We start from the raw sequence: 27344 nt of genomic DNA, 5'->3' as shown, positions 1-27344 counted from the left end.
GGAGGCGGGGACTAAGCTCTGCGCAAAAGAGCTGTCAAACCCAGTCTTCCGGCATGGAGCTATCACGTGACGATTAGGGAATCAGCTGACTAGGGTCTAAATTCCGCAGGGAAGTCAGACGGAGCCAAAGGCTGAAGTTGATTGGTGGAGCAGGAACACGCCCAGGAGGCGGGTCCTTGGCGGTGAGGGCTACGATTGGCTTGTGCGGAATCACGTGGGTTATCAACCAGCGCACCAGGTACCCTAAGACAGATACATGCGCATGCGTTAAAAATTGGATCGCTGATTGGAGGCCGTGAATCACGGGGCGGCGTGCCTCGGATGGAGAGGGCGTGGCCTGCGGTGCGCACGCCGCGCTACGAGGCCGTTGGTTGGCCAGCTCGAATCACGTGGTTCCTGGCCGCAGGAGGCGCGCGCCGGTGCGACGTCAACGCAGCCCACTAAGCTCCCCCGACCTGTCTCCTGCGACCCGGTCGTATCTGAGTTCTCCGAGGGCAGGGCTCCGGCGGTTTCCTGAGTACTTTTGCGGCCGCTATGGACAACTCCGGGAAGGAGGCGGAGGCGATGGCGCTGCTGGCCGAGGCGGAGCGCAAAGTGAAGAACTCGCAGTCTTTCTTCTCGGGCCTCTTTGGGTAAGAACCGCGCGCAGGGGTCGGCCGGGACCTCGGCTGAGAGGACGGAGGAGTCATGCTCTGGGGCGGCGGTAGAGGCGAAGGACTCGAGCCTAGAGGACGCGGGGGTTTGCGGGCTTACGGACATTTTCTGAGGCAGCAGAGGGTACAAGCCATGGCCAGGACGCCGGACTGTGGCACTGACAGCATGATTCGAGGAAAGACTGTCCGAGACTGTGGCAGGGCCGTGGGCTGAGTACACCCGGGCCGAGGCGAAACCATCTGGAGGCAGGAAGGGGCCCCAGGCTGGAAACGGGCCAAAGGGCCAGGGGAATACAGCCTCAGGCCTTGAAGGGAATGTGGCCTGCGGGGACCGAGGGAGCCTGGAGGGAAGCCAGGCTAGGAAGCCTTTTGGAGCTCAAGGAGAGCCTGTTTGAAAGATCCCAGACGGGAGTCTTGGGGCCTGAGACTGAGGACTTATGCCTGAGGGCGTCCCTTTTCCGAGACCTGGGGTGATGGACTTATGTGAACTCTGGCCCGGGCGTCAGGGCTAAGATGATCCTACGATTGATGAACCCAGTCTGAGTTGCGTGAAGTGTCTCAGGTGAATATGGCCCAGGTCACAGGTGACTAGTGTAAAGAGACCTGACTGCCAAGTGAGATCTGAACAGAGGAAGCTCTGGGGTGATGGAGTGAAGGCCGAAGAGGGCTGGGAGGCTGGAGACTAAGTGGGAGTGAAGCTTGGTTTAGGAACTGGTGGGATAAAAACGAGAGATGAGGGAGATAAGAAAACCTAAGGGGCCGGAGGCCTGCTGTGTGATCTTTGAGTAAAGATGGGGCATGCAGTGTGAGCAGGATGAGACTGGCATGCCCAGGTTAGGGCTGAAGGGGGCTGGGAAACAGAATCAACACCTAATGCTTGTGGCAGACATTTCACATGAGTTCATGTTGGCTTATAAGAGTTGTTCTGATGACTGTCGTTTGAGGAATTTTAGTGGCTGAGGAGGATCAAAAGCTCAGGTCAGAAGCCTAGGCTCTGCCATTTCTTGACCTTGGGCAAGCTGTTTAACTTCCCTTATTATGGGGGAGTGGTGTCTCAGAGAAACCTGTCTCAGGCATTTGCCACTAGTATTGAACTAGGCCACGTGTAAAGGGTGTAGAATTGAGCCTGGGACATGGTTATCACTCTGAAAGTGTTAGCTACCATCAGTGTCATTTCCAGGAAAGAAACAGGTATGGAGCCTGTTTGGGACTGATGGGGATCAAGGTGGGGGTTTGATGGGCGGGACTGATGGGGATCAAGGTGGGGGTTTGATGGGAGAAGTGGGGTGGGGGCTGTCAGAGCAGGGAGAGACGGTGTGATGAGTAAGGAGTTGAAAGGGGTTGGGGAAGGAATTCCGGCCATGGGGACTTGATAGGGTTAGGGGAGGGGGCTTGAGACCTCCGGTGGAGAGAGAGCCAGGGAGGACTGAGGAACGTTGTGTTGCTCTTGAGACTGGGAGGAGAGCTGCAGGGGAACAGGCGGGTGTGTAGAGTTAGGAGGAACTGTGAGGAGGGGCCATGGAACCTGGCAGCAGAGAGGCCAAGGCTGGGGAAGGGGTTTGCGGGGGAAGACTGGGGCTTTAGGAGAGACGGTGTTAGGAGGTTGGTAAGAAATGAGGAGGAGGGTTCTTCCCCGGAGAGGAGATGGGAACCGCTCATTGTTACAAGTGGTGGATAATGTTTACTTATCCACCGCAAGAACTTGAGTAACTTGGCTGAGACCTCGCTAGTGTGGAAAAACATCCGGGGCTGATGGACTGTATTGATTAGGTGAGGAATGTTTTCTTTCAGAGGCTGAGAGTGGGGAGAGCGTGTCTGTGTTTCTTCTTCCTTCACAAGGGGAGAAATTCAAGTGCAGTGCTTTGTGGTGGGGCCAAGAGCTCAGTTTTCAGTCAGGTCATGGTTTTACTGGGTGGCTTTTGGTGTCTGGTCCCTGGGGATTAGTGTACTGTTGGGCCATGCTTGGAAGGAGCAGCCAAGTCAGGGCCTGAAACACTTTGTCGCCTGGCTGGGAAGGCAAGATGAAGACTTGCTAGCACACTAGTAAAGCAGAATTGTCACATGTGATTCAGGGCTGTATTTTATCATTGGTGGGAGGTTCCTGAACTGAGAGGAAGCTGCATGAGCTTAAGGAATTCCTTGGTGAGGAATGAGCTGGGCCCCTGGGAACCCTGGGACATGCCACAGGAGTGGAGACTGGAAAGGGTGTTCCAGGCAGTGGGAATTGTCTGAACAGAGGTCTAGGGTGAGGGGAGGTTTGTCCAGAAATGATGGGGAACTGAGATCCAGAGAGACCAGGGCTGGCTCCCTGTGGGGAGAAGCCTCCACCTGGGAGGATGAGCAGGAGTTCCGGGGGTGCTCTCTGGTGGGAGAGCACAGCTCCCAACAGAGGAGGCAGCTTGAGCAAGGCCCAGATGTGTGAAGGTCAGCGTCTGAAGGTTTACTGCAGGGGGTTCTGTGTCAGCCCGTAAAGGTAGAACAGGCAGAAGGGGATGAGACTAAACAAGAACCAGGCCCCATCCCAGAGGGCTTTTTGAGAAAAGGCTTAGATTTGCGGAGGTGCTGGAGAGCACTGAGGATTTTAGTGGCCTTTTTAGGCTGTTCAGACTGCTGTAACAAAATACCATCAGCTCAGTACCTTATAACCATCAGAAACGTATTTCTCACATTTTTGGATGCAAGAAGTTCAAGGTTGTGGTGCTGACAGGTCTGGTTCCTGGCGAGGGCCTGCTGCCTCCCAGACGGCTGTTGTTTCACTGTGTCCTGGTGTCTTTTGTTAGGGCACTAATTCCAGTCATGAGGGCCCCACCCTCATGACCTAGTCACCTCCCAAAGGCCCCACCCACCTCCTCATATCATCACCCTGGAGCTTAGGATTTCCACACACAAGTTTTGGCAGGGGACACAAGAATTCAGTTCACTGGAAGGCCAGTGCTGAAGACCTCCTGTTTAGAAAGGACTCCAGCAGCTAGAGTGGGGGAGAGTGAAGGCAGTGACGGGAATAGTACCTGATAACATTTATTAAGGGCTCACTCTGACTCTGACTCAGGCCTGGGCCCGGCACTTGCTGTGCATCCTCTCGTGTGGTCCTCACAACGCCCTTCTGGAGGTGGATGTGTAGGGGTTAGAGTTGTGGATCCTTGTGCCCAGTCTTCCACTGAGTGGGCATTGGTGTTCATACCCAGGCCTGTCTCATCCCAAAGCCCTCTTGCTGCCATCCAGAGTTTTTCTTTGAGGCTCAGGCCCATTTCTGGGCACTCCGTTTAGGAGGATGCTGGCAAACTAGGCGTCTCAGGGAGTTTCTTTCCCCTGATTTCCCCGTCTTCCCCACCCACATGGCAGTTTTCTCCAAATGTCTGAAAGAAAGACGAGCAGGAGTGTTCACCCCAGAGCCTTCAGCTCCAAGAGCACTTACAGTGGTGCAGGGTTGCAGACGGAGACTGAGACCAGCATGCTGGAGCCTGTCTGCCCGAAAGGCCAGCCCAGGAGGACGTGCCTTGCGGGCAGGAACCGCTTCTGACACTTGGCCTCTGGAGCTGGGGTTGCTTGGCTTCCACGTTTGACAAGCCCCCTTTCCGGGAATGCAGGAGGGAGTGTCAGGGCTCAGCTCATCCCTCCAGCACCCACTTCCCCTTTCAGGAACCTCAGTGATGGCAGCATTCCAGTTTGAAAGGTCTCTGCTCAGATCAAAGGGCCAGGCAGGGTCGCGTCTGCCTGGGATCCAGGGCAGCCTGGTTGCCTGGGATGTTAAGCCCTTTGCCCTTTGTTGTTTCAGGGCTGCCAGACACTAGCGGGCTTTGGCGCACCAGCAGCCTGGAGGGGAGGCGGTACCAGCCGGCTCTCAGATCCAAGCTGCTTCTGTTCCTTCCTTCCTGCTGCCTTCCCCTCCCTTAGCCCCCAGACAGGGCTCAGGAGATGGGAGAGCAGCCCCAACTTCTGCCCTGGAAGCAGAAAGGTGGTGATTTCCCAAACACAGTGGAAGTGTGGAAAAGGAGAGAGGACAGGGAAAAAGCAAGATGCGCTTTTTCTTCCTTCCAGCTCCCGGTGGACCCAGACTTCCTTGCTCTGCCCCTTGGAGATTTCAGACAGTGCTTCTGTTCTCCCGGGCTTTCCCCTCCCTGACATCTCCCCCTGACTCCTGCTCCCACATCCAAAATAAAAACTTCCTTCCACTCAGATACCAGTGTGTTTAGCAAGTTTCTTCATGTGTGAAATGAAAGTCGGAGAGATACATACTCTCTCGGGTTGTTGTAAGGAGAGACTGAGGTTATGCATGTAAAGTGCTGCGATCCTGGTGGGTGCTTATTAAGTGCTTGCTGCTGTTATTAATATTAATATTAGGTATTGTGTTTAGAAGTTTAGCCTGAAGCCTTGGAGAGCTAGAGATAACAGGGTGCCATGTTGTGTGTACGGACAGCAGCCAGGAGATCATGGTGGCACGGTTCCTGCTTGAACTGTCCTTGGGCACCAGCAACCCTCAGGAGCCCTGGAGGCTGGCTTCCCTGAGACCTGCCTGACCAGAGACGGGCCAAGGTCTGGGTGGGTGTCCCCCGGGCCCTTGGTGCGCCTGGGTTGGGAATGATGGCTTCCAGACCGTTCTCCACCTGTAGAGCATGCAGAACCTCTGATGCCGGTGAATTGGGCACTGACTCACCAATCCCTGCCAACTGCCAGGATCCCCGACTCAGCATTCGGTGGCTCTTGCCCAGGTTCAGAGTGGAGGCTTTCCTGAAGGGACCCAAGGTTTCCGAGGAACCCGGCCCTTATGTCTTTGCAGTCTGGGGGTTCTGCCTCTCTTGTTGGAGGTGGTCACACAGAGGTATGGATGCTCTTGTTTAGGCTGGGGCTACTAAGAGGCAAGGGCTTCCCTTGTGGCTCAGCTGGTAAAGAATCCACCTGCAGTGCAGGAGACCTGGGTTCGATCCCTCGGTTGGGAAGATCCCCTGGAGAAGGCAAAGGCTACCCACTCCAGTATTCTGGCCTGGAGAATTCCATGGACTGTATAGTCCATGGGGTCACAAAGAGCTGGACATGACTGAGTGACTTTCACTTCACTAAGCGGCATAAACAGTTTGTTGTTTTTTTTAAGTAAATATTAGTTCTGGTTTCTTCCTTGCTGTGTGGGGTTTTCTCTAGTTGCAGCGAGCAGGGACTACTCGCCTGTTGTAGGGCACGAGCTCTCAGTGGGTGTGGCTCCTGGGCTCTAGAGCACAGGCTTAATTGTCTTGGCCTGACCCATGGCCGAGTTGCTCTGCGGCATGTGGGATCTTCCTGGATCAGGGGTCAAATCCGAATCTCCTGCATTGGCAGGTGGACTCTTTACCACTGAGGCCCCAGGGAAGCCCCAGAAACATCTTTTAAGAACGAGAACCATTGGGCTCTCTGGCTGGGATGAAGGAAACCTGTTGGGGTGCAGAGGGGATCAGCGTAAGAACCGCAGGAAGGCACCTGGCCCCTGCCTTTGAGCTCATGGTCAGGAGGGCGCTGGGATGTGCTGGGGGTGGGGTAGGTGGGAGGCCCCGGGCTCTCTGGAAAGTGGGGGAGGGGTGCCCCTTGGCTAAGCTGGGGGTGGGGAGATGAAACCCATGCCAAGATGCAGTAGGAAGTGAACAGTAGGAATCTGCGCTCTCCCCCAGCCTGGTGAGGGTGACGCTCTCGTTGGCTCAGCACCTGCTGTGTCGTGGGCACTCTCCTGGGTGCCTCCTGTGGGGTTCCTTGTGCCTCCAGCAGGCCTCCAGAGGTGGAGTCTTCTCCCCGCTTCCCGATGAGGAAGCAGAAGGAAGCAGGGGCTGGGGCACCACAAGCCGGCCCTGGAATCCAGGCCTGCCTGACCGCGCTCCCCAGATTTTCTACCGACCCCAAGCGACTCTAGACTTCCTGCTGCCGCCGGCAGCCCTTGGAGCGTCTCTCTCCTCCTTCCTATAACAGCGTCCAGTCGTGCACATGCTCCGAGCCCCGCTCTGTGCTGTGCACCAGGTATTGCGTCTCTGTTGTCTCTGAGCCTCACAGAGACACCTCCCAGGTCGGGCTCATTGTCTTCATTTTACAGATAAAGAAACTGAGGCACAGGGCTCGCTCGCCCAAGTCACGCAGCTTGCAGAGTGCCCGGGGCTGATTTCAGCCCAGGTCTCTGGGCCCCCAAGTCCATTCTCTCTCTCCCCCTTGCCCAGCCAGGCATTTCAGAGCTGGGCAGTTAGCGTGAGACACTGGCTTTTTCCCTCCCCCTGGGGCCTATGCAGTCACGGTGGGGCCAGGCCCTGCTCTGCGGGATCTTGGCACACTGCAGAGCCAGTGAGGGGCTTAGGGCGCATGGGCGGAGATGCTGAGGGATGACGGGAGACTCTGTGGCTCAGGCTCTGGACAGCCCTGTGCAGTCAGCAGTGGGGCAAGGCTGGGACCGCCTGCTGCTCCTTGGCCAGGGGGTGCCTTCTCTGTTGTCTGATGTTTCTTCACCTGCTGCACTGCAAGGAGGGCTCGGGCTCTGGGGTGTGGGGAGGGGATTGACTTAGTGAATCCCTTCCCATTAAAAAGCAGAGATATCACTTTGCTGACAAAGGTCCATATAGTCAAAACTGTTTTTCTAGTAGTCATGTATGGATGTGAGAGTTGGACCACAAGAAGGCCGAAGAATTGATGCTTTTGAACTGTGGTGCTGGAGAAGACTCTTGAGAGTCCCTTGGACAGCAGAGAGATCAAACCAGTCAATCATAAAGGAAATCAACCCTGAATATTCATTGGAAGAACTGATGCTGAAGCCCCAATACTTTGGCCACCTGATGTGAAGAGCTGGCTCCCTGGAAAAGCCCCTTATGCTGGGAAAGACTGAAGGTGGGAGGAGAAGGGGGCAGCAGGATGAGCTGGCTGGATGGCATCACCGATTCAATGGACATGAGTTTGAGCAAGCTCTAGGAGTTGGTGGTAGACAGGAAAGCCTGGCGTGCTGCCGTCTGTGGGGTTGCAAAGAGTTGAACATGACTGAGCAACTGACCAACCCCAGGCAACAGCAGCATCTACTCCTCAGGTGAGGGGGACCTGAGCAGTGCTGGCTGTTTAATCAAGAGGCGAGGCCAGAGCAGGTAGGGGCCTTGCCCCCTGCTCTTTCGAAAGACTCTCAGTCATGGAAAGGAGGCCCCTGGATTGCCGAGTGAGCGAGAGGCTTGGGCCTTGGGCCAGCCCCCGAGCTTCTGTGAGCCCCCGCCGCCTCTGTCTCCAGGCTCAGACCTGGGGGGTGACTGGGGATCACTGTGCTGTTTCAGGCAGTGCCCAGCTGGCCGCTGTACGGAGTTGTGAGGATGGACAGTGGAGAAGGAGGGGAGGGCTGGACTGACCCACCCGGGCAGTGGCTGAGAATCAAGGTGGGGACCTCCAGGCTGAGGAAAGGACCCAGGGAAGGTGGCTTGGGCACCACAAAAGGACAGGTCTTCCTTGGTGGCTCAGCTGGTAAAGATTCCTTCTGCAATGCGGGAGACCTGGGTTTGATCCCTGGGTTAGGAAGATCCCCTGGAGAAGGGAACGGCTACTCACTCCAGTATTCTGTCCTGGAGAATTTCACGGACTGTATAGTCAGTCCATGGAATCACAGAGTCGGACGTGACTGAGCGAGGACTTCAAGTGGGAGTGACTCCATCTGCATTGCCTTCTGAGGACCCCCAGAGACTGCGGGTGGGTGGGTTGTGACGTGTGACATGTTTCTGGGCTCCAGGACGTGCCCAGGGGACCGAGGAAGGAAGGAGGGAGGCTGAGAAGTTGCCCTGCGGACCCCCTGGCCCGGGTCCCACCGGGCCGTCTGTGCATTCCTGGCATGGTTCCCTCCCTCCATATGGCGGTCGCGGAGGCTGGTGGCCGTGCCTGGGAGACCTGAGACCGCTTCCTCCGCCTTGGGAGGGGGGAGAAGGCAAAGCCGAGTGGGGGTAATTATAGACCGCCCTGCTCCAGGCCGGCCCAAACCGGTTCTGTCTATTCCTGGCGTGGCTCAGAGGAGCCGTGGGATGGGAGGCGCGGAGCACAGGCGGCTTGGGGGGTTGTAGGGGGAGAGAGAGCCAGCTGCCACAGGCGCCGCCCCCTGGGCTCGTCAGTGACGCAGGACCAGCCAGCTGCTCTGGCAGTTGGGCAGGGGTCCGAGGGAGGCCTGCTTTCCTTCCCTCAGGGAATTGGTGGGTTTTGTCGGGGAGGCCGCCCTTGGATAAGTGACATGAAGTGGCCTGACCTGACTCTTGACAGCCTAGCTCCTCAGGAGAGGAGTCCTATAGTGAGTCACACAGATTTGTCACGAGGGAAGGCAGCTTGGAGAAGCAGATGAGCTGGGGTCTTCTTCTGCCCCTCCTTTCCTTTCCAGAACCCTCCTTGTTACAGGGCCCGGACCCTTCTCCTGGCTGCCAGCCTGGGGTCCCCCGCCTGCCTTTTCAGCCTTGTGGCCCGCCACTGCCTGCAGCTTAGGCGGCCCGGCCCCCTTCTCTTCCTTGACCTGGTTGGAGTTGTTCATGTCTCGGGGCCTTTGCACATGCTGTGGCTTCTGCCTGCCATGCCCTTCCCTCTTCACATGGGTGCTCCTGAGTCATCTTTGAGGACTAAGCTGAAAATCTCAATGGTCACAGAGCCTTTCTCTGACCTGCCCATTCAAGAAGCCCTCACCCCGTCCCCTCTGGCAGGGTCTTGCTGCTGTCCTGTTTACCAAGGTCAGGGCGTTCCCCTTCGTGTGCTGCTGTCCCCGCAGTGCCTGGCACATCCTCAGCGCAGAGATGTGTGTCCCCCCGGTGAACAAACGGCCTCTCCTCCGGAGTCTGCCAGGGACCTGAGGCAAAACGACCTTTGCCTTCTGTGTCTCCACTTCCACGAGGCTGGCGCTCCAGAGAGCCTCCTGTCATTGCCTAGCCAGGAACCTGGCCAGGGCCCAAGTGCAGAGGAGGCCGGCCCGGAGGCCTGAGCAGATGTTAATCCCTCTGGCTCTGCCACCCCACGGTTAGAATGACTGACCCAGCATGGAGTCGGCCCAGCTCAGCCTGGGATCATAGAATTTCAGCCCAGCAGCCAACAGACTCTGTGTCTGAGTCTGCTCCGTCCCACCGAGCCGCGGGGAGCCGCCCGGGGCTGACTCTGCTCGTGGCTGATCATCCGGCTTCGAGCCTCGCTGGGGTGGGACGGGCCATTCCTACTCATCCGGGAGCCTGAGGTTTCTCCGAGGACAGTGGGGTCTGGACGGGACTTCACTGCACCCACTGAGAAAGGAAGGGTGCCCTCAGGGATCCGTGGGAGGGGGCAGGCCTGAGAGCACGGTCAGGGAGTGCACCTGGTTCTTCCAAGAGAACCTTCCAGGGATGGTCCCCCAGGAGACCCTTCTGAAATCTCTTCTGCCTGAAGCTGGTCAGAGTTCATCGCCTTTCCAAGGCCAGAAGTGGGTTCTGAGGAAGTCACTCCACACGGGCCCCAGGCCCCCAGTGTGTTGTGCAGCTGAGGGGGAAGACAGTGGGACCCAGCAGGGCGAGTGTGGGGGAGCACGTCCTGGGGACCGCATAGGGTGGATGCAGTGTCTGTCCAGCCCCAGAGGGCAGAGGGGAGACATTTCAGCTAAAGAAGACCCTTAGCTGGTGCGACTTGGATCCAGGGGGCCAGGATACCGGTCCCGGCCAGCCCACCCTGGAGCTGTCGCGTTCTGACATCACCTGACAGGACAGGTCACTGGTGACTGCTTCCCAAGTGGTCAGTCTGGGTCAGCTTCTTTCTTCCCACACTTGCCTGATCGGCTGAGTCATCTGGGGTCATCCCTGCAAATCCTGAGTCCAGGCCCCAGCCCAGGCCTCCTGAGTGGAGTCTCCAGGTAGGGTGGCTCCGGCTTGATTATTGCAGCAGACATCTGACATGAGTCCAAAGTTATGGGCGGCTGGCCCCACTGCACTAGCAGTGATGCTCCCTGCACAGCACCCAGGATCACCCCAGACACCCTCGCCGTCTGTGGCTGGAGTCAGCAAGGTTCCAGGGCCAGTTGACAACAGATGAGGGGTGGGAGAGTGAAGACGATTTTGTGTCGTCTCATCAAAAAATACCCACCTGTTCTCTTCAAAACGCAACACTGCTTGATGTCAAGGAGGAGCGAATGTAAAATTCATTTGTTGGGACTCCTGAGCCTGTGCGTTTCATTCTCCTGAGTTACATGGGCGGTGGGCGTTGGAACACGGACACTCACACCTCGTGGGCTCAGCCTGGCTGGATTATGGAAGCTGAAACAACAGAAGGACAAGGCGGGGCCTTGCGGGTGAGGTACTAACAAAGGGCCCCCCAGTTCAGGAAGAGGTTCGTCTGTACTGCTTGGAGGTCAGAAAGCTGGGTAAAAACTGCCCATACAGGGAGCTTTATTTTTTTTCAAAAATATACCTCCCCTGAACCTTCCAGGTTACTACTGTTTCACAGTAAGTTGTTTGAAGGTTATTACTTTCCCGTTTTATTTATTTACTTATGACCTCGCCACACGGCATGCAGGATCTTAGCTCCCCAACCAGAGACTGAATCCCAGCCACGGCAGCGGAGCACCGAGTTCTGGCCACTGGGCTGCCAGGGAATCCCCATGGTTTTGCCACTTTCAACAGTCTTGTTTTGAGCATCCTTGTACCTTAGTTTCTTGGGATAAATTGCTAGCAGTGTAATTCACTCCCGGACCACGGGACCCAGTGCAAACCTTAATACTTAAATACATGCACTTTTTTTCTCAAATAGGTAAAATATGTAGATGCTTTCAAAATTCAGACAGTACTAAAAAGGAATATAAGTTTGTCCCCTACACCTGGTACCCAGTTCTACAGACCCGACCTTAGGGAAAAATATGGTAAATGTGTTCTGTGTGTGTTTTTCCAGTAATATGCTGTTGACATGTATATTTCTGGTCTCACTTTTTTTTTTTTTTAACACAAGTGGGAATTTTCAGTGTACTTACTTAAAAACAATATTTCTTACTGTGTGTGTATTATTACATACCTGCCAAGTAATGAATGGGCGATGACGTGCTTTTAGGGTTGAGAGGCCTTCACTGAAAAGCTGCAGGGTGCAAGGCACAGGGTTAAGACTGAGGAAGGGACCCAGCATCCACGGCTGGACCCCTCTCCCAGAATGCTTTGCAGTCTCATGGGGAAAAGGATTTGCAGAAAGCACGGGAGCCCCCGAGCATCTGAGCAGAAAGTGGAGGAGACTGTCGGAGGAGGGGCTTCGGGAGGTGGTCAGGAAGGGTCCCCGCCATGAGGGTGCAGCCCGGCCTGGCCCACGGAGGGCCTGGACAAACTGAGATGGGGTGGGGGCTGTCAGCTCTGTCTCCCTTGAGCCCACGTGGAGGCCCGACCTGCAGCTGGACTCGCAAAGCTGCCTTCACAGGGACGTGGGGGCCACCTTCCAGATAAGATCTTTTCCTTATCTTTTTGTCCTTTCCTTTTTCCCAGAGGCTCATCCAAAATAGAGGAAGCATGCGAAATCTACGCCAGAGCAGCGAACATGTTCAAAATGGCCAAAAACTGGAGTGGTACGTGATCCCTGCTAGAGCCCCTGCGTGGCTCTGTCTCCTCCTTCCCCTCGGCTCCCTATCCCAAAGGCCTGTCTGAGGGGTCAGCCTTGCAGGCCCCGTTCTCTAACGCCATCGCCGGCTCTACAGACCCGCTAGCTTGCTGTCTGGTCGTTTTGAGCTGGGCTATTTTATAGCTTGGGTCCCAGGGCCCGGGAGAGCAGACTTAGATGATAAGGATCAACAATAGATTATTGAATTCAGATAGACCCATGTGGATTGGTGAACTCTTTAAGGGGTTTCTTCTTAAATTCAGAATGTCAGTTTTCCAACAAGGATTGACTGGGCAGCACAGGGATCTATACTCACGATTTCATAATAGCATATAATGGAAAAGAATCAGAAAAGGCATACATATATAAGTGAGCCACTTTGCTGTACACCTGAAACTAAGACAGTATTATAAATCATACACACATCTACTTAAAAAATAGAAAAGAATTTCAGGTTTCCCCGGAAGCAGTTCTCTAATTCTTCCATCAGAGTCTGAATTCTGAGCTGAGGGACATTCAGGTGGTCCCGCAATAACATTAAACACGGCTTCATTTACTGAGCACTCCCCTGAGCACCAAGCAGGCGTTGTTTAATTCAACCGTCACAGGAGCACCATGAGGGTCAGTACCATCCGCATTTCACAGACTTGAAAACTGAGGCTCAGCCCAGCCCTTTGCCCAGCACACCAACACGAGTGAGTGGCTGAAGTAATTCAGAAGCCAGAACTCCGGCTCTGGAGCCTGAACAGCTCCCTGTGGCTTCCTGACCTTTGGCATCCCAAGTGACTGGCATTTGTGTCCCAACTCAGACTGGGGCCAGGTGACCCTGGGGAAGTTACTGGACTCTCCTCGGAGGGCAGCAGGGAAGGTAACAGTCCTGACCCCGCGGGGCCGTGGTGTGGGCTCAGCTGTCCCCACGCAGGGCGGCCGGCCCGGCATGGCAGCAGCTCCACTCCTCACTCGTGGCAGCAGCACCCCTCCCTCTGGAGGGGGAGGGAAAGCCCTTTGAGGACTCCGGTCAGCAGATTGGCAAACTGCAGGAGCGCTGACCGGTCCCCGGCCATCTGTGCGCTCACTCCAGCTGGAGCAGGACACCCGCACACTCGGACAGCATCATAAGGGCCTCTGCCCGGAAGAGGGCATCCCAGACCCCTGCGGCTCCAGAGACTCTCAGGCCCGTGTTGGTGGGCGGAGTAGCCCTTCTGATTCGGCCAGGAAGATTGCGGTCAGACCCTGGCAAGGCTGCGGCTTGAGCCGTGTCCCCCGAGGAGAGGCGGGGAGGGGCTCCTTGAGGTCTGAGGGGCCAGAGATCTGTTTGGGAACTACCTGAGGGTCTGGAGGAGAGGTTCGGAAAGCCAGTGCTGAGCCCTTCCGGGGCTAGTGTCATAACAAGGCTTCAGACGTCGGCAAGATCGTAACCAGTAAGGACCTACCGTGCAGCACAGGGAACTCTACACAGCACTCTAATGGTCTGTATGGGAAAAGGATCTAAGAAAAGTGTGTGTGTGTGTGGTGTGTGGTGTGTGGTGGGTGTGTGTGGTGTGTGTGTGTGTGTGTGGTGGGTGGGTGTGTGTGTGGTGTGTGTGTGTGTGGTGGGTGGTGGGTGTGTGTGTGTGTGTGTGTGTGTGCTCCGATACTTTGAGTGTGTGTGTGTGTGTGTGTGTGGTGTGTGTGGTGTGTGTGCACGCGCTGAAGCTCCGATACTTTGGCCACCTGATGTGAAGAGCCAACTCATTGGACAAGACCCTGATGCTGGGAAAGATTGTGGGCAGGAGGAGAAGGGGGCGACAGAGAATGAGATGGTTAGGTAGCATCATCAATTCGATGGATGTGAATTTGAACAGACTTCGGGAGATAGTGAAGGACAGGGAAGCTTTGCGTGCTGAAGTCCATGGGGTGGCAAAGAGTCGGACACAACTGAGCGCCTGAAAAACAATAATATGTATATGTAATATGTATCACTGATCCACTTTGTTGTATACCTGAAACAAACATAACATCACAACATCGTAAATCAACTATACTCCAATTAAAAAAGAAACAGCAAGATTGGATCAAGAAAATCAAGCAAAGACAGTGCTGAAACCCAGGGAGGAACTTCTGGCTTCAGACTGCAAAGGAGACCTGGCACGGGGCTACAGAGGCGGCTGTGGAGGCAGTGGGCAAAACGGGCTCTCCTCCTCTGAGAGTATTTTGGTTTCCTGAATATCAGAAGAGTTTCTCCTGAGCTTTCAGAGCATACACTGCGCCTGGAGCCAGATTCTGTGTGTATTTTTATGCTCACCCCAAAAACAAAATACCGTTAAAAGATTTCTTTTTCAATCACGTGGATGTTGCTTTACTTCTAAAATTTGTCATCTCTCTCCCTCCCCCAAATAGTCAAACAAAAATCTTAAGCCATTTCTTCCCCCTAATGATACTACCTTTCTGGAAATTCTGCACTCAAGTTTGGAGCACTTAAAAATAGGAAAGAAATCAGACAGTGAAAACCTGGGTGGCTGAGTTTAGTTTCCTGCTCTAAAGGTAGAGTATAGGGCCGGGCCCTCTTGTCCTCCTCCAAGTCAGGAATTCCATGATTTGGGCTCAGCTGGAGGAAGAGGAAGGGCAGGGGCTTCAGGACGGAGCTGGACGTGGCCATTGGAGCTCCCACTTAGCACAGGTCCCACCCCTGGAAGAGGAGGGCTCCCTCTGTCTCCCTCGAGTCACATTAGGAGATGGAGACACGGGAACAGACCTGTGGAAGGTGACAGGGTGGCTGAGTACAGGACGGCCCGGGCTTCAGGTGTGGTCGCCGCAGCTGCCCTCCACCCGTGGGCATTGTCCCCATGCACTCAAGTTCATAGGGGCTTCCCAGCCGGCTCAGGGGTTAAGAATCCACCTGCCAGTGCAGGAGACGCAGGACACATGGGTTCGATCTCTGGGTCGGGAGGATCCTCCTGGAGAAGGACGTGGCAACCCTCTCCAGCATTCTTGCCTGGAGAATCCCATGGACAGAGAAACCCGGTGGGCGACCGTCCATGGGGTGGCAAAGAGTCAGACTGAGGAGCTGAGAACCCATGTACACACTCAAGTTCACGGCGTCCACATCCCCTTTCCCTTTCTAGATGTGAACCTCCTGGGGGCCGGGACCCTGTGAGTTCTCCCCAGGGAAGACTGGAATGTGGACAGAGGAGCTAGGGAGTTAGACCAGAAGGGCTGGGAGCCGTGATGGGAGGTGAAGTCAGACTTGGAAAGGGGAGGTGGTGGGGGTGTGGTGCAGCTGGGTCTTGATTGCCACTCTCTTCCCCAGCACCCTCACCTGGCCCCAGCCCATGATGCAGTCTGGAATGCTGGTTCCAAGCTCCCGGGGCTGGGCGACAGCTTCCGGGTGGAGGTGGGGGGCACCGCTGGGATCAGGTGGCCTGAGGTCCAGGCCTGCGCTTTGGTTCCCCCAGGTCAGTCTCCTCTCTCGGGCTCACGAGAGCTCAGCCCCCTCCGCAGGCGTCATCTGAGTGGCTTCCAGAGCCTGGAGCCCCGCTCTGAGGCAGGGCCCACCCTCTTCTGTTCCAGCTGCCGGAAGCGCCTTCTGCCAGGCGGCCCAGCTGCACCTGCAACTGCAGAGCAAGCACGACGCGGCCACCTGCTTCGTGGACGCCGGCAACGCGTTCAAGAAGGCCGACCCCCAAGGTGAGGGCCTCTGTGGACCCCGAGCACCAGCTGAGCCCCTCCAGAGAAGGCCTCAGGTTTCCGCCGCACCACACCGGGTGGCACTCGCACTGTAGCTCGAGCGCTGGCTGCCTTCCGCCTGGCGTCCGTCGGCCTCTCTCTGGCTCCCAGCCCCCGCCTCCCCCTCCCGCTCTGTGCCTGCAGCTGGTGGCGCCCCTCCCGGAGCCCGGGAGCATGTGGGAGTGGGAGTTAGAGCCCAGGCCCGCCGCGTGCCCAGGAGAGAGGAAAATCTGTTCTGCTGTCAGAATTAACACGCGGAGGGGGCGGGAGGGGGTTCTGAGACCAGCCAGGTAGGAGTCTCTGCCAAAAAAGGAGCGGAAATTATCCTGACCTGGCTTCCCTTACCCCCAGAGTGGGGGGATCGGAGAGAACCTAGCAGAGGTGCGGTTGCCAGAGAGTAAGTTCCTTCAGATGAGAGCGTGTTGGGGACCGAAGCCCAGTTTGGGGCTGACTCACTGTGAGGAAACCATGTTTGTCCCCCACTGGGCTCATTTAAAGTAGATGCACAGCCCAGTGGGTACCAGACTGTTGGATCTGGGGGGCTGGAATTTTAGTTTTTCCTTTTTAATTTTGGGGCCAGACATGGGTTGCCAACTTTTAATTTTAACAAGCAAAAGGCTTTTTTTTTTTTAATGACCATCTATTGTCACTGTCCACTCACAAGAAAATGGGAAATAGGCGAATATTAATTAAAAAAAAAATAGGGAGATGCATCATCTTGGAATAAAGGCTTGTCCTTCCCAAGAGAGGGCAGTTTGCACCAGTGCCCAGGGTCTCTCCAAGGATCTGTGAGCCCCAGTTCACATGCCAGCTCGGGGGACATTGGTGGCGAATTTGTCATCGCCACCGCGACGTTTTGGTTCCCAGTCGAGGGTTTGGTGTCTGTGAGGGCCAAGTACCTGTTCTCTGTCCCCAGTCTTGCTGGGCCACTCCTCTGTAGCCGGGTGTCTCTCAGATGTTGGCCTCGATGGTCACGTGGCGCGCTCAGCCCGGCTTGAACAGAGGGGAAACCTCACGACCGGGTGTGTCCTGTTGACTCTGCCCAAAGCTCAGCGCACCTGACTGGTTAGCGCTGAGCTGCAGCAGGCCACGTGGTGATGTGGCGATGAGCCAGGGTTCAGGTCACACGGTGATGACCGTAGGTTTGTTTTCAGCTTGAATCACCCCAGAAAGTCTGTGCATCCCTCTCAGAGGGTCCCGCCCCTGCCCCAGCCTGCCTTCTTTCTGGGGAACTGGTCGACCTGGAAATGCTGCCCAGGTACCCGTGACAGACGTTGGGCCACCGCACCCGAGTGACTGGAAGGACAGGTTCCTGGGTTGGAAGCTGAGGCCGGGCTTTCAGCAAGTGCATAGGGCAGATTTGCTGTTTAAACAAGCCCCAGCGCTTCTGGTGGACAGGCCCCAGCGGGTACTAGCATGTGGCATCCTTTCCCAGCTTTTGAGCTGAGGCTTTTCAGCTAACAGCAGGCTCTGCAGCGTGTGTGGGGGGGGCACTAGGGCCCAGGTTGGGTTGTGACTCGTGCCTGGCCTCCAGAAGCACAGAGGATGGCTGAGTTGTCTAGTAGGCAGGTGGCAGTGGTTTCGTGTGACATGCCCATCGTGGGGCACAGAGGGCGACTTGGTTTGTCTCAGCGTCAGCCAGCCTGCTTCTCTGCCCTGGATGCTGAGGCCGGTAGGGGCCGGGTTTGGCACTAGGGGCAGCTCTCAGGGAACGGAAGGCCCCATGGCGCAGGGGAGAGCCTCATGGGCAGGGCCGGGGTCGGAGGTTCTTTTCGCTGAGCAGGGGGCGATGTTGGAGGGGCTCCCAGCACCTCTGCGTCATAACTGACCACCCCCCCACTCAAGGAGGGTGGGACTCACTGGTCTCCGAGGCCCATGGGAGCCTGTTCCCCTGTGACCTGGGGCCATCAGCAACGTCTTTTGGGTCTCCCCTCCCTGGTCAGGGAAAGCAGAGACCACGTGTGAGCTAAAGCACAGACGGGCCGAGCCCTACACCAGCGTGAGATAAATGTCTGGAAGGGGTGGCCCCGGCCCTTGTCAGGTGGGGTTCTGGCCTGGCCGCTCGCCTTGGGAATCAGAGCCAGAGGGCCCATGTGGATCCCTGCCGGGCTCCCCACGCAGGCCGCCGGCTCTCGGGCCCTGCTGGCCTCACCTGCCTCAGAGCCCTCCGCCTGCGTCAGCGCTTCTGCAGGGGTCCCGGAAGCCCCCCACCCGCCCCCGGACAGGCAGCTGAGCCTGTGCCTCAGGGCCGCCAGGGCCGCCAGCGGGATTCGGCGCCTGCCTTCGCGCTCCCTCTGGAGTCCGCCCTGAGCGTGGGCCGGGGTGGCCTGCCACCCCCGCGGTGGCTGGGGTGGGGAGGTGCCGTCCTAGCTGTCACTGGTCCCCGAGTTGCCCAGCCGGTTCCGGCGGCCGCTGTGAGTAGACTTGGGCCGGGGAGGCCCCTTGGCCGCCCGCTGGTAGCCAGGCGCAGGGGTGTGCACGCCCCTCGCCCTCTCCTGTCTGCTCCCCTCAGCTCCCTGCCACTCCCTGGTGTCTGCTGTGTAGCAGGCAGGTGGCATCTTCTTTCACCCATTCCACTGCTTCATGGGGTTCTGCGATTTGCCCCTCTTTTACTAAGAAGTCCCATCTCCCTGAGGCCAGTGCCTTCCCCTGTCTGGGCCTGAGCACTGCCCTCACCCCACCTGCCTCCCGGGCTCCAGGTTTCCGCAGGTGGATGGTGGGGGTCAGGTTGCTGGGGTTTGCCATGCTTGTCCAGGGCTGTGTGGGGCTGTCCACGGCTGGGGTCCCAGAGACTGGAGATAAGCTGGTTGTAGCCGGGTGTCAGCAGCTTGTCCGCTAGCGCGCCAGCTGGGGTGTCAGCTGGTAGCCTGCGCTTCCAGAGACAGCTGTCCTGGAGCGAGGGGCCTCAACCCTGTGTGAAGCCACACTGCTGGCTGCGCCTAAGCCATCCTCCCCCACAGCAGGGGCCTTTTGGCCGACAGCACTCAGGCCAGCGCCAGCGGGCCCTGGGCGGCCGCTGTGGTGGTGGCGGCGGGGCAGGGGTTCCTGTCTTGCCTGGGAGCTTCCAGCCTCTCTGCGTCCAGGGCTCTGACCTCGGCAGGGGCAGCCTTTGCCCCCTCGGCCTGCGGAGACCAAGCTGTGCGCCCCAGCATTCTGGGAGCGGGAGCCCCCAGTCGCATCCAGCCCCCCGGGGTGGGGGACGAGGCAGGACGCGGTGTGCAGACCCCGTGCGCTGCAGCCCTGCCGCCTGGCTTTTAGCATCCTCACCACTGCGCTGTTAGCTCATCAGTTGCTTCGGGAAATGCTCTGTCACAGAGCGTGTGAGAGTGTGTGTGTGTGAGAGACAGTAACACTGCTTCCTCCAGCTGTATTTGTCTGCGGCGTCCTCTCCTTTTTCTCCTTTCCTGCCCCTTTTGCCTCTTCCCTACTGCCCCAGGCTTCCACCTGTCAGCCTCACGACCTTCACCCTGTGGTGTGCATTCTCTGAATCTTTTGGGGGTCCCCCGAGGCCTTGCACCCAACCTCCCAAGCCTCCATCCCCCGGATAGTCCCCCAGCATAGCTCTCAGACACCCCTTTTTGGCCTCTGAGTTGGAGGGTGGGACTTGTGGACTCCCTGAAGGACCAGCCACAGGTCTGAGGCTAAGAGCCCCTGCTGATGCGTCTCCCTGGGCAGTGAGACCTTGAGCCCCCCTGAAACCAGGCACCGGGCCTGGGCCTTCCTGGTGGCATCTCAGCCCAGTGGGCCCTGCTGACGTTGAAGCCCTAGCGGCAGGCCAGGAGCCTTCTCGATGCCCCGGGCTGCATGAACGCTCAGCCATGCCCCAGCTCAGAGCCCACCCACCATGGTCTGTCCAGGCTCTCTGTCCTCCTCCCACCTCCCCCAACGCCCTATCCTCCCGAGACGCATTAAAATGACGTTTAAAAAACATCCACCGAGAGCTCATCTCACTCTGCTAGAAGATGCCTCCCACTCATGCTTCTCTCTCCTCCAAATAACTTGTCAAAAAAAGAGCACCTTTCTCAAAGTTCCAAATTAACGCCGCGTGAGAGGGTACGACAGAGGCGCCCCGGCGCTTCCTCCCGAGCGCCACCCACTGTGTGTGTTGTCGGCGACACCTGTGGTCTGAGGAGCTGGCAGGCAGCGGTGCCGGGGATACGGCGGAGACCCCACGGCGGGGGCCTCAGGGCACGGCACCCCGCCGCCTCCTGCCACGGTGGAGGCCAGGCAGGGACAGGCCACACGGCTGCTTCAGGGTCCCGCCATGGAAGGGTGATGGAAGGACCTTGGCTGCGGCTACCCTCTGTCCCACGGTCACTGGGAAGGTGGTGACATTGTGGTGACCCTGGGGCAGAGGGCAGCCGTATGGACAGGGCTCCCCTGAAAGCACGTGCCCAGCAGGTCACAGCCAGCAGCATGAATGAGTCAGGCCAAGTTTCCCAGGGCTCGGGGGCCCCCTGCCCGCCGTGCGTACTGAGCCCTCCACGGCGGCCCCGCGCCTCGCTTCTCTCCTCGGCCTCTGCTGAAACGACTTCACCTTCGCGTTCCTCCTCCTCACCGCCCTTGTTCTCTCTCCAGAGGCCATCAACTGCTTGATGCGAGCAATTGAGATCTACACAGACATGGTAAGGGCCGCCGCGTGTCCTGGCTCCCTCCCCTTACCCCCTTCAAGCCTGCCTATTGCCTGCCCCCCTTCCCTCGCGTCCCCTGGCCCCAGAGCAGGCGAGAGACGGGAGACGGGAGGGGAGGCAGAGGGGGGCAGGGGACTGTCACCGGCACCGGGCTGGGCTGGCTGGGTCCTCACACAGCTCCGTGCCAACCTGGCTCCTGGTGGCAGCTCCCAGCACATGAGAGGGCCGGAGGTCCTGTCTCCAGCCTCCCATAGGCCATCATTGTCCTCACTTGAAGGCATTACTGCTGTTGGGGCCCTCACGTGTCCATGGAGTTTCCCCTTCCCCAGCCTCCCCTGGCCCAGAGTAAGCTCGGCCCCCGCCGGCCCCGGGGAGCGTCCTCATCGACAGATGAGGCCCGGCTGCTGGTCCGAGCCCGGAGAGCCAGCCTGAGGCGCCAAGCCAGGCCCCATCCACGTCACGTCCACGAGGGCCGATCGCCCGTCCTGCCCCGGCGGGTCCTGCGATGCTGTGACCGTGTCGCCATCCCCGCCGGGTGCTGCAGGAGACACTGCGCTGGGCGGTTCGGTCTCCGGAGCGGCAGGCACGCTGACTGCCGCTGGGTGGAGGCGGGCAGGAGGTGCTCAACCGCTCTGGGAGCCGGCCGCCTTGGGGAAGGCCCTGGGCACCTGCGGGGGAAGCTGCAGTGCAGGTGGGGAGAAGGGCCATCTGACCACACGGGAGGGGAGGTCGGGAGGCAGGCTGTCTCTGGGGCAGTGGGGACTCTTGGCGTTTGGCCCAGAGTCCAGGGCTGTTCCTCCCGCCTCTCTGGACCAGTCACATGTGCCGCCGGGCCAGGGCCTCTGGCCAGTCCCGGTGCCCGTATTTCCCATGTCGCCCCATCTGCTGTGCCCCCATGGAGGCTGGGTGTGGGGGGGCATGCCCGCGGCCACCCAGTCAGGGCAGCACTCAGACCCGGGCCTGTCAGGCAAGAGCCTCCCTCGCAAGCCTCATGCCTCTTGGGACCCTCCTTGGCGGACCCCCATCCCATGAGTAGCCGAGGGCTGAGAATCCAGTTTCAGGGGACCGGGGGCCGAGGCGGGGGGCATGTGGTTGAGCTGGGCAGAGCACTCGGGACCCCCTCATCGCTGACGGCCCCTTCTCATGTCTCACCCAGGGCCGCTTCACCATCGCGGCCAAGCACCACATCTCCATCGCCGAGATCTACGAGACGGAGCTGGTGGACATTGAGAAGGTGGGCGGCAGGGGGCCCAGCCTGGCCAGTGGCGGGGAGGGCTGCTGCTGCCAGTCCTCTGGGACCAGTCTGGGGGCCTGGGGCGTGGCAGAGCTGCCGGACCCTCAGGCGACGAAGGCCGCCTGAGCCCCTCGCCCTCTCCCCCACCCCATGTGCCCCAGGCCATCGCCCACTACGAGCAGTCTGCAGACTACTACAAAGGCGAGGAGTCCAACAGGTACCCGGGCGCCCCCTGCCCGCTCCCGTCCCTGGCGAGGGCCCCGGGCCCCGCCACCACTGACCCCCTGCCCCTCTTTGCCCCTCTCAGCTCGGCCAACAAGTGTCTGCTGAAGGTGGCCGGCTATGCGGCGCAGCTGGAGCAGTACCAGAAGGCCATCGACATCTACGAGCAGGTGGGGACAGCAGGGTCTGAGCCCCACTCTGGGTCAGGCACTGCACCCCACCCTGCTGGCCGGTGCCCCTTCTCCCCACCTCCCACCCTCCCCCGACTTCTGTGCAGCACTCTTGGTCATCCCCACACCCTCAGCTTGGACTTGGCCTGGCTGAGCACCCTCCACGCATGACCCCTTGTGGCGTCATCGCGCTCTCCCTAGACGAGTCCTTCCCACACTGCTCACCAGGGCCTCCCGGGCAGAGCGAGGCCGACTCCCAAATGGGGAGAGAGCGGAAAGAATCCCGAGGCCCAGGATGGCTGGTAGCAGCTGAGGAGCCTGCAGAGAGGGCAGGAGGGGGCGTCCCCTGGGTATGCATGCTCCCTCCTGGGCGGGGCCCGGCCCCCTGGTGGGCTCAGTCTGGCCGGGAGACAGGCAGGCAGGTGGCCTCGGAGGAGTGCGGGGCGGGCGCCGCCTCTCATGTTCCGCAGCCTGCCGCCCCTCTGCCCACCGGCATGCCAGCCTCCTGTCAGCCCGACAGCGGGGCCACCGCCCCCATCACCCGCTTGGGTGCCTCTGGGAGCCCACGGACAGCTGGCCTCGGCCCTGGGGCCACACGCCCACCCCCAGCATGCCCCGGTCCTGGGTCTCTCAGACTGGACGCACACTTTCCCGGGGCTGGTCTCTGGCTTCCTTGCCCTCAAGGTCCTGGGTTCACAGGGCGTCACTGGGCATGGACCTAGTTCCCAGCTGTCCACCAAGTGCCTGGCAGTGATCCAGCCCTCTGGCTGCCCACTGCCTTGTGCCTACAGGTGGGGACCAACGCCATGGACAGCCCGCTCCTCAAGTATAGCGCCAAGGACTACTTTTTCAAGGCTGCCCTCTGCCACTTCTGCATCGACATGCTGAACGCCAAGGTGAGCCCAGGCCCCCAGAGTTACATACACACAGAGTTACATGCACACAGGGTGAACAACAGGCCCCGGGGGCCCCCAGAGTTATCCCCACATGGGGTGAAACGCCAAGGTGAGCCCAGGCCCCGGGGCCCCCCAGAGTTACCCACATACACACGGTGAACGGCAGGCCCCGGGCCCCCCAGAGTTACCCACACGGGGTGACCACTCCTGGAGCATTGTGTCTGTCACTACGCCAAGTCACCTCTCTGCCTCTCGGGGGGCAGGTCCCTCGCTCCCCTCTGGCCCTGGCAGCGCCTTCGGGCAGGAAATGCTTGTTCTCACCGCGTTTCTATCCTTTGCGTTTCCAACTCCCGGCTTGCTTGGTGCCAGGCATTTTCTTTTGTGGGAGCATTTTTGGAGTCCTTACTGTAACCCACGAGGTTGGCACCATGGTCATCCCATTTCACAGAGGAAGATACTGAGGCTGAGACACAGAGTCTCTCGTTCAAGGCCACGTGGCTAGTAAATTGCCCCAAGAGTCCAGACCTTTCTGACTGCTGATGTTTGAACCAGAGCCTGCCTCCCTGCCCCACCCGTCCTCAGGGCCTCTCAGCACGAGCCAGGTCAGGGTTTCCTGGGGTCTCCAGCTGCCTGCCCTCACCTACATGGTGTGCCTGAGCCCCACCCTCACTCACTCTGCGGGCCTCTGCTGGGGCAGGTGATAGCTTGGGCTTTGGAGTCAGGCCGGTTCAGATCCCCAACACGTGTCCTGAGCCCTGTGCAGGTCACTGCCATCTCTGGGTCTGTTTCCCACTTGCAGAATGGAGTCACCGTCGTTTGACCCTCCTTGGGTCCTCATGAGGGTTAGACATGAGGCGTCAGGCATGGCATGAAGTGTGTGCACCTACCCTGGGCGGGGCTGGGTGCAGGGGGAGGCCCTGAGCACCGGCCTGGGGAAGCCGCCTCCCTCCCCGGGCCCCTGTCCGCTGCCTGCCACCCTCCACCACAGCTGTCTGAAGCCAGGCTGGCGCTGATCTCAGCTCTGGGAAGCCTCTCCACCAGACACAGAGCCCCGTGTCTCTGGAGGCTGGGGTGGGCATGCAGACAGCTGACTTAGGGCTGGAGCAGCCCCAGGTCCCTGCCACTGCCGGGGGATCTTCATCAGCTTGTTCCCCTTTTGCCTTCCCTGCGTCCTCGCTGACCCTCAGCTCGCCGTTCAGAAGTACGAGGAGCTGTTCCCCGCGTTCTCTGACTCTCGGGAGTGCAAGCTGATGAAAGTGAGTGTGTGTTGCGGGGGCCTTGAGCCACTCCTCTCCCATGTCGGGGGCTTCGGCTCCAGTTAGCACAGTCATAGATCTGTACAGTGTTTCTCAGGGGGCTTATCCCCCCCCCAATCTCATCTGCCATCTGGGTCCCCATTTTCTGGATGAGACAAGACTCAAGCGTTGATGGAGCCGGGGCAGAGTGGGGAGGCTGTGGGTTCTCACGCGCACACGGGCACCCATGCGTGGGTGCTGCTCCATGTCAGTGACTTTACAAGCTGAGGGTAGGTTGGAGCACAGCCCCTTCCTCCCGCTCAGCCTGGGTACCCCTGCCTCTCACCCACGCAGATACTGTGTATGGAGCTCCTCTGGGTCAGGCCGAGGCCTGCCTGGCTCCTGAGCCCAACCCCCTGTTGTTTCGCAGAAGCTGTTAGAAGCCCACGAGGAGCAGAACGTGGACAGCTACACCGAGGCGGTGAGTGGCCGCGGGGCTGGCGGCCCTTGTCAGACGTGGTCCTGTGAATTTCCTCCTTTTTGTCTCTGGCCCTAGCCCCTGGCTGTGGATTCTTTCCTCCCGTCACCCCAGAATCCTCCCAAGTAGCCCCAAGAGGTGCAGGGAGTGGTCTCCCCGTCTTAGAGATGAGCTGGGATTCAAACTCGCGTCTGTCTGCTCCTGAAGGCCAAGGCCTCTGCACCCCTCAGAGTCCCCTGGATGAGCATTGCAGGGAGTCTCACAGCGGGCACTCTGGGTGACCCTGGGAGTGCAGGGAGGGAGTCATGTCGTGCCCCTTCCCTCGCCTCCCGGAAGGCTGGAGGCAGGTGGCCCTGGGGTGCGGGAGAGGTGGCCGTGGGAGGCCCCACTTCCAGCGGCTTCTCTGATAACAGTCTCCCCACAGAGATGCTCTCCCTGTCTTTACCTTGTTGCGAGGCATTCTGGAATTGGTAACGCAGCCTGGGTGGATCTGGATCTGTCCAGTATGACTCTCCCTGGGCGCCCCTCACGAATCATGGACCCCTGAATGATGCCAGGGACCAAGCTCGGCCGGTCCATCTCTCCCCAGACAGCTGCCCGGGGGCGGATGGCAGGAAGCTCCGCAGCAGAGCACAGAAGATGGGAGAGGGGCGAGCCCGCCAGGCGGGGGTTCTCTCTGCCCACCCCCCTCCCACCTGCCCGCAGCGCTCAGAACAGGCCTGTGCCACGTTTCCAGGCCTCAGTTTCCCATCCTTAGAACAAGAAAGCTGGACCTTCTGTTTTTCCAGCTGTAAAATCTTTTTTCCCCCCGCGGGAGCCCTCGTGTGAGCCAGTAAAGATGGAAGGGAGAGGCTCTGGCCAGGGTCAGGGCTACGCATCCCCTCGCCCCTGTTCAGGGAGGGGGTGCTGACAGGGCCGTCTAGAGGATCCTGAGCAGAGCCCGTTGGGCTGGGAGCGGGGACAGGGTGGGAGGCGAGGCGGGGCTCAGGGCGGCCGCTCACCCCCAGCCCGTCGCCCGGCGCGCAGGTGAAAGAGTACGACTCCATCTCCCGGCTGGACCAGTGGCTCACCACCATGCTGCTGCGCGTCAAGAAGACCATCCAGGGTGACGAGGAGGACCTGCGCTAAGCCCCGCGGGCCCCAGCGCCCGTCTCCCCGCCCTGCCCGCTCTCCCCCGGCCAGGCCCTCCAGCGAGGATCGCCGTGTGAGCCCAGAGCCGGGGGGTCCCGAGACCCTGGCTGCGAGACCTTCCCTCCTCCCACCGAGGACTCTGCAGCATCCCCGCGGGCTCAGCACTGCTTCGGGGGCCCGCTGGCCAGTCACCCTCTGTTCTCGCTGCATCCCTCGCCCCCTGCCCTTTATTTAAACCCCCAGAGCTGCCCTTTTCCACCCGACACACAGGCTCTCTGGCGCAGGCCTGTTCGCTGTGGGTGCTGCCGGGGGTTGGAGTCGGCATTCGGCCCCCCCCTCCTAGCCAGCTGAATGGTGGAGTCAGTGTCTCATGTCTCATCTCCACCTTCTTCCCTGGCTGAGCTCTGGGCCCGCTTAGCCACCGTGATTCGCTCTCACCGCTGGGAAGGGGGTGGCTGGTGGCTCCTTTCCCCCGCCCCACACCGGGAGCCCCCGCCTCCTGCAGCCCCGGCCTCTCAGGATGGACCCAGCCCTGGAGCTGCGAGGGTCGTCCCCACGCCCACCCCTCCGTCTCCTCCCCGCGCTTCCAGGTGTTGGTGGGAAGCCGCAGCTGCCCGAGGAAGGAAATAAAAGACAACACTTGTGCTCGAGTTTCCTTCTCCTCACCTTTCTCCCCCTCGCCCTCAGTCCTCTGTCCCGTCTTTCTGGCCCTCCTGACCACCCCCTCGTCAGCCCTCTTGGGCTCTGGGCACCCTTTGCAGGCAACAAGAGGGCAGGCTTGCCTGGCAAGACGCGCTGGGTCAGAGCCTCCCAGAGGGGAGCCCCAGCATGGTGCGTCTGGGGAGGGGCCACGGGCTTGTGGTCTTGAGGCCCGGGCCCTCTGGACCCTGGCTTCAGCTGGGGTGATGGATGGCAGTGCCCCCTCCAACCCAGAGCTGGCAGGAGGATGTGTGCAACATACAGAGGGGTGGAGGGACTTCCACCCATCGTGGTCCAGTGGTTAGAATCCACTTTTTAATGCAGGGGCCACTGGTTCAATCCCTGATCGGCGAAGAGATCACACAGGCTGTGGGACAGCTAAGCCCAGGAGCTGTAACAAAGATCACGCATGGCATGACTAAGACCTGATGCAGCCATGTGTTCTTTAAAAACAAAGAGTGGAGGCGTCTTCCCAGGTGGTCCGTTGGTTAAGAATTCATGCTTTCATTGCAGAGAACATGGATTCAGTCCCTGGTTGGGGAACTAAGATCCTGTAGTCTATGAGGTATGTAGGTGTGTATGTGAGTCACTCAGTCGCTACCAGGGCCTCTCTGCGACCCCATGGGCTATAGCCCCCCAGGCTCCTCTGTCCATGGGATTTCCCAGGCAAAAATACTGGAGTGGGCTGCCATTTCCTTCTCCAGGGGATCTTCCCAACCCAGGGATCGAACCCCAGTCTCCCGTATTGCAGACAGATT

General features: G+C 59.1%; 1 protein-coding gene across 2 annotated transcripts; it reads left to right on the top strand.

The window, feature by feature from the left end:
• Positions 1-421: 421 nt before the first annotated feature.
• Positions 422-26520, top strand: NAPA (NSF attachment protein alpha). Of its 2 annotated transcripts, XM_068992014.1 has the most exons (11): positions 422-632; positions 12074-12153; positions 15735-15851; positions 20469-20515; positions 21678-21755; positions 21917-21972; positions 22063-22147; positions 22939-23043; positions 24231-24299; positions 24709-24759; positions 25783-26520. In XM_068992014.1, the coding sequence occupies exons 1-11, from the start codon at positions 535-537 to the stop codon at positions 25882-25884; spliced, it is 888 nt and encodes a 295-aa protein (XP_068848115.1). In that variant the 5' UTR covers positions 422-534; the 3' UTR covers positions 25885-26520. The 2 variants fall into 2 exon arrangements, with proteins under 2 accessions (XP_068848115.1, XP_068848116.1); XM_068992015.1 differs by lacking the exon at positions 15735-15851.
• Positions 26521-27344: the final 824 nt, after the last annotated feature.

Source organism: Capricornis sumatraensis, chromosome 20 (assembly GCF_032405125.1).
Source record: "Capricornis sumatraensis isolate serow.1 chromosome 20, serow.2, whole genome shotgun sequence".
Classification (NCBI taxonomy): Eukaryota; Metazoa; Chordata; class Mammalia; order Artiodactyla; family Bovidae; genus Capricornis; species Capricornis sumatraensis.
This window is presented reverse-complemented; position numbering and strand designations above follow the sequence as displayed.

Excerpts from the sequence above, each read along its gene's own strand:
- NAPA (XM_068992014.1), top strand. The coding sequence starts at position 535 with ATGGACAACTCCGGGAAGGAGGCGGAGGCGATGGCGCTGCTGGCCGAG. Across the intron at positions 15,852-20,468 it reads CAAGAAGGCCGACCCCCAAG|AGGCCATCAACTGCTTGATG; the intron begins GTGAGGGCCTCT and ends TTCTCTCTCCAG. Across the intron at positions 21,756-21,916 it reads AGCTGGTGGACATTGAGAAG|GCCATCGCCCACTACGAGCA; the intron begins GTGGGCGGCAGG and ends CATGTGCCCCAG.